Raw genomic sequence first — 9,795 nt, forward strand, 5'->3', positions numbered from 1 at the left:
GTCAAGCTAGAACATCCGTTCAGAAAATGATTTGAATCGACGCGCAACTATTTTCATTCGATTGTGTTTAAAAGTACTTACGATATAGGTAAGCAGCTTTTCTGAACGAATTTTATGCAGTCATATTTGAATGGTCAAGAATTTTTTAAACTTACATTCTTTCTCTTTTCCTATTATACTATCTTGTGTATGTGTAAAAGAGATAAGCTGCCTAAAATGTCATCTTTATAAACTATTGAATCTGATGGTATTATAATTTGTGCAAAAATGTCAAAAAATCGTAAAAAAATTGTATCTTAGCAGTTGTTTTAGTGAAATTTTAACTTAAAATAATGGATTTAGAAAATATAAACAGCTGGGTCTCACAGCCAGATGTATGCAGGTGTTGCCTTTCGGCCAGCGGGACGTGGGATGTCACGGCTTCTTACATATCTGATTCGGGAATCAAGGAAGTGTATTTTGAAATGCTTCGAGATTGTTATGGTATTACTGTGAGTATTCTAGTTTCTAAAAACGTGACCTTAACATTTTATCTTGCTTGCTAACCGGTAGATTTTGCAGTAATAAAAATATTGTGACTAAAAGTTTTTTGTATCCAACTGCATTCTAATTAGAATTGTTATCACCTTAATACAGCCTATACATGCATTATAGCTGACTAAGTAGCCTTTATAGAACTTAAGGCTTACTATATTTTTATATTCTTTTTACATTGTCCATGTATTAAATGCCTAAGGTGCTAAATAAATTATTTTTTATTTTTTTCTTTATTTAAACAAGATGTCTGCCTTCATTCCCCAGTTGTCCTATCTCTCCAAGTGGGGCCCGAGCCGGATGGTGTGCAAGCTGTGTGTGGGTCACCTGAGGGAGGCCTGCAGCTTCCGCGACCAGGTCAGGGCTGCGGAGAAACATTTTACAGAATACTGCAGCAGTAGAGGTGAGAAATTCTCTTGTATTGTAAGATTTTAAATTTTCTTTCTTCTTTCCATTTTAATTATCTTGTAATCTGTATGTATCTTTATCACCTGTGAACTTAACCCAACTATAATGAATCTGCTATCAATACAACTGACAGCCACTCTTCCTTCAATGCACACCCTGCCAAAAAGTTTCTAAGTTAGTTTTGTTTATAATTTAATTAATGAACATTTTTCTTTCTTTCTTCCAAAGTTTAAAAAGATTTTATAAGTTATTATTTACATTATTTTATGGGAAATAACTTATTTAAAATCTTTATTAATTGTTAATTGTCTTATAGAAGTTGTTTTTTTTCTGACTTATTGGCAAATCTTGGTTAGTTGGCAAACTGTATACAACTCGCACAGCAGCAACACAAGTTACCTCTGTGTGTTAAGTCGTAACTGCTATCATTGCATTCCATCTGCTATGAGCTAGTTAGATAGATAGTTAAATACTGTTATATCCAACTAATATAATTATTTAATTTCAGACCATAACACTGGCATGGTGACAGTAAAATTAGAAGAAAATGTCAAAGCTAACAGTCCAGAAGCTGATTTCAGTGATAGGGGAGTCCCATCTGAAGGTAAATATCTTGTTTATTGGTTTTGATTTTGGACATTATTTTATATGAATTAAAGTTTACAATATATCAGTATCATTAGAAGGGATTTAATAAGCTTATTTAGAACCTAATGTTCTTGTTTTAAGATCTTAGGATTGCTTTTTGGTGAAATTGACGTAAAAATAATAATCCAAACCACCATGTGTGGTCAGTTCAGTCTGCACATATTTGATGTACTTAAATTTGACTATTCTTACCTAATAGATAATTCCTGGCAATAAGTGGTGACTGAGTTTGTTCCGGCGTTTCTTCTCAGCACTTGCCATATGTTTGTCTCGAAGCGCTGGTAGGGCCCAAAAGATAAGGAGACATGTAAAGTGCCCCATAAGGGCTACCTTTTCTTTTTTTATTATTTTCTATTGACGTTCATAAGTGCCACTTGTGGTCTAAACTGAATAAATATTTTTGATTTTGATTTTTTTGATTTTGAAACCACACTAAGTGGCTGGAACAAATTATTATTATTTTGTTTCATTTACTTGTAATATTATTAGCTAAAGGACTCCAATTTTTTTCCTTTCAGACGAAAACAATCTAATATCGCCTCCAGTTGTAAAACCTGAAAAAAGAATACAAAAGAGAAAGAAACAGAAAACAGATAAAGTGAGACGAAAGAAAAAGAAAACTGAAACGGAATACGATTCAGACACGCCCATTGCCAACATGATAGATAAGAATGAACCTTCATGCGATGATAATAAGGCTGTGATTGGAAATGTAAAAGATGAAATTCCCAATGTTGAGAGTAAGTGAGGTATTTTTATTTTTTATTTGAGGTCATTTCTTAACTTATTTTTGATTCAGAGTTGCTCATCTTTATTTTTATAGTTTGGTAGTTTATGTAAACTGTATCTACAATTTTATAAAACATATTGAATGAAATTCTTATACATTTTGCCTTCACATTTGTAATTTTCCATCTCAATAATGTGAAAATCCAAACAACCTGTTAAATCTTTTGAAAAATTTCTAATTTTGTGGCTGCTTGACTGCTGGCGACATAAATATTATATGAAAAATACATAATTATTTGACTTATGGGTTATGTTGTGAGACGAAAAAAATCCGACTCAAGGTATCAATATTAGTAATTTGACTTTTATAACTAGGCCGCGGTGGTAATCAAACAAATAAATAGCATTTTTATTTTTAGGGCCACCGCATACCGGGGCGAACGGTGCCAAGCACTTATCGGACCGGAAACGCGTCATGCTGACGTGTGACGTTGTCCTTAGACACACCACCGCGTGCCCCTTCCGTCACCACAAGAGCTGGTTCCAATGCTTCTTCTGCTCACAAGGCTTCATGGAAATGAACCTCCTCAGAAACCACACCCTCCAAGATCACTCAAATGTAGACTCCGAAATAAAAAAAATAAAACGCTACCCGCGCTCCCTCCAAATCGACATTTCGAATTTAGAATGCCGCAACTGTCACTCGCCGATGACAGATGTCAACGAAATGCGCCGCCATCTTAGCGACGCGCACAGTAAAGTCATTTACAACGAGTGCATAGCCGATTATAAGGTTAACGCCAGTCCGTTTACGTGTCATATTTGCAAACAGGAGTTCCACGTGTTCCGAACTCTGACTACCCACATAAACGAGCATTACGCGAACTGTATTTGCGAGGTTTGCGGGAAATCGTTCCTTAATTCTAAGAGGCTTAAGGTTCACAAACGCACTCACGAATCTGGAAACTTCCCTTGTTCCGAATGTGGGAAGGTTTTGAAGACGAAGACTTCCCAAGCTAACCACATGGAGAGTGCTCACTCTAAGAGACAAATGAAGTGCCAGATCTGTTTTAAGCCCATGAAACATTATAATGAGAGGATCAAACACATGTCGGAAGTTCACAACATAACGCATAAGTTCAAATGTCCTATATGCGGTAGGGAGTACAATATAAAACATTATTTGGCGACTCACATACGCCAGACTCACGGGCATAAGAATAAAAAGTGCTCTGAGTGTGGCATGGCCTTTATTACGAATCATGGCTTGAAAAAGCATATGCTTAAACATTCAGGAGTCAAGCCGTTTTCTTGCAATGTCTGTAGTAAATCGTACGCAAGGAGTTATACTTTGAAAGAACACATGCGGGTTCACGATAATGACAGGAGGTTTGGTTGCCCTGAGTAAAACTGAAGGCGCCATCTCTAGAGTTCTAAAGCCTGATCTGTGAGCACGTAGAATTTTGTCCAATGACCCCAAGCTACCCATCCTTATCGCACGCGCGTAATTATATTGCTGTCGCGACTGTGCGACGGGCGCCCTCAGTGAGTGTGCAAGCGGGACAGCAATATAATTACGCGCAAACGATAAGGATGGGTAGCTTGGGGTCTTTAGACAAAATTCTACGTACTCGCAGACCAGACTATAGACAGGCAGGATTGATAGTAGGCAGAAACCAAACGGTTCTTACCACTGCTTCGGGACAAATAATGGGACGTTGTGCTGAGAAGAAGCACCGCAAGGAACTCAGTCACTATTCAGACATTAAGTCCAATGTCATAAGTAAATTCCTGTCCCAATGTCTATAGACTGAAAAAGAGTCACTAAAATAGGCTTAAATTGCTACAACGCTAACAAATATTGTATTTTATTTTCAGCGAATAAATTAGGGCTGGTATCGTTAAAAGTGCAAAGAAAGCAAAAGATACCTTCACAGAGCATCATCGACAACCGCTCACTTCGCTCCAATATAACTTTAGTTCTCAAAAACACCTCTGTAGTTCCTTTCAGGCATATAAACAACAGTAAATTCGCGTGCCTGTATTGTGAAAAGGGGTTTCTATTCTTCAAAGAATTGAAATCCCATATGGAATCTCACAGGAATATAACGGAAGAAGAGATTAACGTGTCTCTAAAAACTCCTAGAGATTTAATAAAGGCTGATCTAAGCGAAATATCCTGTACGCTTTGTGGGGAAAACTTCAAAAACATCGACAGTGTTATAGAGCATTTGGTAGAAGTCCACAAAAAGATTTATCATCAGAACTTACGGATGAAACCTCCTCACGGGATTTTGGGTTTCGATCTTAGCTCCGAACAGTTAAAGTGCAGTGTGTGTCAGAAACAGTTCAGGTTTTTTAAGAACCTATCTGTCCACATGAACGAGCACAGCACATGTTTTATGTGCCACGTGTGCGGCAAAAAATTCATATCGGACCATAGATTGCAGACGCATATTATGATGCACAAACGGACGAATATATTCTGCAAGCATTGCAACAAAGACTTTAAGACTGTGGCAGCAAGGAACTACCATATACGGAAGGAGCATAACGAAGCTCCTTACAAATGTCCGGAGTGTTCTGAAAGTTTTACGCAGTACCACCACAGGTTGAAGCATTTGGTTGAGCGTCATAAGGTGAAGAAGCCAGAGTTTAAATGCGATATTTGTGGGCGGGAGTTAGCTAGTTCTGGGGGGCTTGCAGCCCATAAAAGGTATTCCCACTTGAAAACAGTTCAGTACCCTTGCGAATTATGTGGGAAAGTATTCGCGTACAAATGGATATGGCAGAGGCATATGGATGTCCACACTGGTGCCAAAAACTTTGAGTGTAAGTTCTGTAATAAGAAATTCGCTAAGTCGTATTCACAGCAAATGCACGAAAGGATTCATATGAATGATAAAAGGTACGTCTGCGGAATATGTAAAGCGGCGTTTATACAGAAGTGCAGTTTGAAGAACCACACTAAAGTCCATCATCCGGAGGCTGATTTGAGCAAATTGTGAATTGGAATATGTATTACTGTGATGTGATTTCTAGTCAAAATTAAATAAAAAATCAAAACATTGAATTAATTAAAGAGTAGAATTTTTTCAATCGCCAGTGGTGTCAAAAGTAAACCTTGCTCTAAAGTAACTGGTGAGAGAAAAACTGCCACATTAGCTTGCTCACGCTATCGGTTATTTATTGATCTCTATTATGATTGTACCCTTTCTGCCATAATCACTGCGATAGTATTTATTTAATATTTTTGCTAATCTATAAGTAATGTAAATAAATATGTAATTTTTTAATCGTCTTTTATTTATTTATTCAAAATTCACGGAGCGCAGTAGGTAGTACGACGTAGAAAATATGGACAGCAAAAATTTGAGTGAGATCTTAAGAGTAGGCGCACACCGTTGATTTTTAGTTGGCCGATAGTTGTGCCTGATTTTAAATTGTATGAAAAATCGGCCAAATCGTCGGCGTAGTGTGCGCACTCCCATACATGCCCATACTGATCAACTGCCCGACTAAACTATCGGCCGACGAAAAATCAACGGTGTGCGCCTACTCTAAACAGTTGTAATGGAAGCTATTTTGTATCAAATGACGTGCTGTTCCTATTTAAAAAATACGTCGTTACGTGTCGTTACTTTATAGAGGCTGGATCAGACTGAACATTAGAATCCATTTATGAAAATACGAGAAAATAACCATACGGTGATCTTCGGTCCACTATCAAGGTCATGGCCAACTCATTCCGATTAAACCATCACGTCTCCTTTGACATCAATCTGAATGTCTAATTTCTCGATTTAGTTTAGTGTCGCCACTTCCCTAGCAAATGTCCGATTATGGTGCTACGCTGCATTTTGGCATCAGCTGTTGTTGTTTTTTCATTGTTTTTGTTGTTGTTGTGATTGCATTGCTTTTTGTGGAATTAATTTTTTAAAAATCTTCATAAACATCAATTTATTTATTGAAGATAGATGGAACAGAGTTAGGATCATGATATTTTAAGTTTAATTGAGTCATAAATTATTATTTTAGCAAGAAAAACCCTACGCTCTCAAGTATTTTTGTATAAAACATGACTACACAGAGGGGTGTACTTAATAATGACCATTTTAGCAACTTGAAGAAACAGTGCCAAGGCGAAAACATTGAAGACAACAGTAACTATTCCCTGTAAGTAAATAGAACTGCTGACTTTTAAGTGGCACTGTTTCTCAAACTTTTTCAGTTTATGTCCCATATGGGGCACATAGCTGAGTTTAGCTACAGATGTTTCTAGTTTTTTCTTTAAAAAAAAACCATATTAACAATGTTAGTATGTTAGTCTAAACTCTAACATACTTATGTTTGGAATTAACATTTCAATATAAATTATCTGGCTGGTTTTTTTTTTCTCGGCAAATAAACAATATTATGATGACAATAGACAATGCACCATAATCTTTCATACGCCTACAAGCAGCCTGTTTAAAATAAATCATGTAGATGTATTGGATCAATTTAATTTTCCCTTTTTTCAGCCTGAACTCCGTTTTTGAGGTGCCTATAGACCAGGCTGGCTTGTGCTGCTGCTGCCTTCATCTGCAAAGCCAGAAGGGCTTGTGGCAGACTTATGAATGGATGGCGGGCTGCGAAAAGTATGGGGATATGTTTGGGGAGTGCTTTGGGTTAGATGTAGGTATTATTTATTTCTTGCAGTAACAGATCATTTTGAGCTTTAATAACTTGTGTTGAGAACCAAAAACAATACAATTTTCTATTGTTTTTGTTTCTTGGCTTTCTGGAAAAATAATACATGACTTATCTGCAGTTTTAAAGGGGAATCTGGTGTCTGAAAACTGATTTTTTAAGATTATTAGCAATTTGTATTGCACAAATTACATAGTTATAGTAGTTCCGTTAGCCCCTCGTGTTAAGCTAATAAATAAGCTTGTGTTACGTGTGGGCTCACCATAATAGTCGAGTGGCGGTAGGATTCGAACCCGCGTTCTTTGGATCTCGAGTCGGCCAGTCCGACCCATCCACCGTTCGGCTATCGTGGCTATGATAATTTATCTTGACTTAAAAAGCTAGTAAACAGCTTTGACGAACATCATCTCGCTTTGAACTTGTTTTGGTTATGAGATGAGAGAGAAAACTTATTCATAAAATTTTAAATTCTGGTTTCAGATGTCAGATCAGATCAATGCAAAGATCTGCGAAGTGTGTATAACGCAACTGCGCAACGCGGTGTGTTTCAAGGCGCAAGTGTCTCGCTGTCAGGCTCGGCTACGTGAAGAAAGTGGTCAGTAAAATTAGGATTTTCTATAAGCGTTTCTTGAGACTAATTCATCGTGATTTTTAACTTGAGTCAGGATGTACGGCACGTCTAATGTCCTTGTAATAGGTGCTACTTTGCAACAAATTATTCTTTTTATACAAATTATTAGTATTCTGATGTTCTGTATACGAAATAGTATCTATCATTTTATGCCCTCAGTGAAAGAGTGCCTTTACATGCCAAACTTTTATTTAATTTAGAACTACATTTATCTCATTCTGAACAATTATTTCTGTGAGATTTTTAACGTATTTCTAAATAATTATTATCATTAATTAGTCTTTGTTTGTTGCATTTCGAAAAAGCTGGAGAAAGTGTGATGATTCTGAGCTGGTAATTTAAAATGTTTTTTATTACAGATGTGAAAACTCATGAGAGAAGACCAGATAAGCAAGAGAAAACGGAGAATGAAGTAAAAGTTGAATATGATTGTGACAGGAAAGATACCACAGATCACGACGATTTCTTTGAAGGTAAATCATTATGTTATGTTGCTATATTTTGGTTATCTAGCGCTATTTATGTTAAATTTTTTTAATCAATTTCATTCCAGATAGACCTCCCTCGGTGAAATCAGAAAATAGTAGTGATGAATCTAATAAAAAACTGAAAAGGGGAAATGATAAGAGTAGTCCAAAGAACTCGAAAAGGCTACCAATTATAAACAAGCGAAAGAAAGGGCAAGGGAAAAGACTAATCCAAATCAAAAAGGGTGAGTCAATAACCTTTAAAACTTTTCAAAAAATATCATATCTTGTCTTTATTTGCTAACCCATTTCTATATTTTACTTTCTAGATCCCAAAGTTGACCGCAGAACCGTAGCCTTCCAGTCAGTGAAGTATACGAAACCACGCAGAAATGTTGGCCTTCTATTAGAACATTCCACCATCTGCCCTTTCAAATACAGCCAGGCCTACTTCAAATGTTTCTACTGCAGTAAAAATTTCCTAGTCTTCCAAGAACTGAAGAACCATGTCATAGATTATCATTCGAACATCAGCTTTATTGACATAGTAAAAGGCATCACAAGACCGCACGATCAAGTCAAGGTGGACGTTAGTGAAATATCTTGCAAAATATGTAATGTAAAGTGCACAAAATTGGACGAACTGGTGATTCATTTGAGTGTAACACACAGTGTGAAATTCGATGAGAATCCAGAAGATTCAGTTATAAGCTACGATTTGGGTGATAATAAATTTAAATGTACGGTTTGCAAGGAAGAGTTTTTGTTCTTTAAAACGCTAGCGAAGCATATGAACGAACACAGTTCGAACCATGTCTGCGATGTGTGTGGGAAGTGTTTTCTTCTTATAGAAAGGCTGAGGGTACACGTGCAGATGCATTCGGAGAATGCCATTAAATGTGATAGCTGCGACAAGATTTTGCCCACAAAGCAAGCCTTGAAAAGCCATATACGTTATGCTCACGAGAAAAAACTGTACGCATGTTCAATTTGCAACGAAGCGTTTCCAACTTATAGGAAAAGGTTGCAGCATTTCGTAGAGAGGCACGGTCGAGCCCCTTTGAGTTTGCAGTGCGACCAGTGCGACAAAACTTTTAGCTCTAACAGCAATTTGAATCATCATGTCAAGCATAAACACCTTATGGTGCCTAGAGAAGCAAAGTATACATGCGAGGATTGTGGTAGAAAGTTTAAAACGAAACGCGTTTTGACTGGTCACAAGCTTGTGCACTCAGGCGAGAAAAACTTCGAGTGCGAGGTCTGTAAAAAAAAGTTTGGGAGACTGAGTTCGTTGAAGGAACATTTGAAGATACATAGAAATGATAAGAGATGGTCGTGCGGTGCTTGCGCCGTTTGTTTTGTACAAAAATGTAGCTTGAAAAACCATATCAGAGTGAATCATGCTGAATATAATGTGGCTGATTTGATTGTTTATAAAAGTCCTGATAAATAAATAACTTTTACAATAAAGATGTGTGACTTTTCATGTTTTTTTTTTACAAAAAAATCAAAGATTTTTTTTTTTTAAATTAATTATCGTGTGTAACTGATAAAGTCATATACAGTGTGAGTCACGTTAAAGTGTACATATGAAAATAGATGAAACTAGACCTATTTTTATCGACAAAAAAGAGGACAAAAATTTTTTGAGATTTTTTTTTATTTTTTTATAGATTTTTTTTCTTC

At 36.6% G+C, this 9,795-nt stretch overlaps 2 protein-coding genes across 3 annotated transcripts; both read left to right on the plus strand.

Moving 5' to 3' along the window:
• Positions 1 to 227: 227 nt before the first annotated feature.
• On the plus strand, positions 228 to 5,571 carry LOC114358397 (zinc finger protein 2). 2 transcript variants are annotated; one of them, XM_028312362.1, is made up of 5 exons: positions 228 to 491; positions 802 to 937; positions 1,451 to 1,546; positions 2,109 to 2,330; positions 2,739 to 3,807. In XM_028312362.1, the coding sequence occupies exons 1-5, from the start codon at positions 333 to 335 to the stop codon at positions 3,725 to 3,727; spliced, it is 1,602 nt and encodes a 533-aa protein (XP_028168163.1). In that variant the 5' UTR covers positions 228 to 332; the 3' UTR covers positions 3,728 to 3,807. The 2 variants fall into 2 exon arrangements, with proteins under 2 accessions (XP_028168163.1, XP_028168162.1); XM_028312361.1 differs by lacking the exon at positions 2,739 to 3,807 and adding an exon at positions 4,198 to 5,571 and having other exon boundaries at positions 252 to 491.
• Positions 5,572 to 6,259: 688 nt separating this feature from the next.
• On the plus strand, positions 6,260 to 9,574 carry LOC114358410 (zinc finger protein 680). The gene is made up of 6 exons (XM_028312378.1): positions 6,260 to 6,495; positions 6,843 to 6,996; positions 7,492 to 7,606; positions 8,002 to 8,115; positions 8,196 to 8,354; positions 8,439 to 9,574. The coding sequence occupies exons 1-6, from the start codon at positions 6,398 to 6,400 to the stop codon at positions 9,560 to 9,562; spliced, it is 1,764 nt and encodes a 587-aa protein (XP_028168179.1). The 5' UTR covers positions 6,260 to 6,397; the 3' UTR covers positions 9,563 to 9,574.
• Positions 9,575 to 9,795: the final 221 nt, after the last annotated feature.

The sequence above is a fragment of the Ostrinia furnacalis genome, unplaced genomic scaffold (genome assembly GCF_004193835.3).
Source record: "Ostrinia furnacalis isolate ACB-3 unplaced genomic scaffold, ASM419383v2 OfSCF3909, whole genome shotgun sequence".
Lineage (NCBI taxonomy): Eukaryota > Metazoa > Arthropoda > Insecta > Lepidoptera > Crambidae > Ostrinia > Ostrinia furnacalis.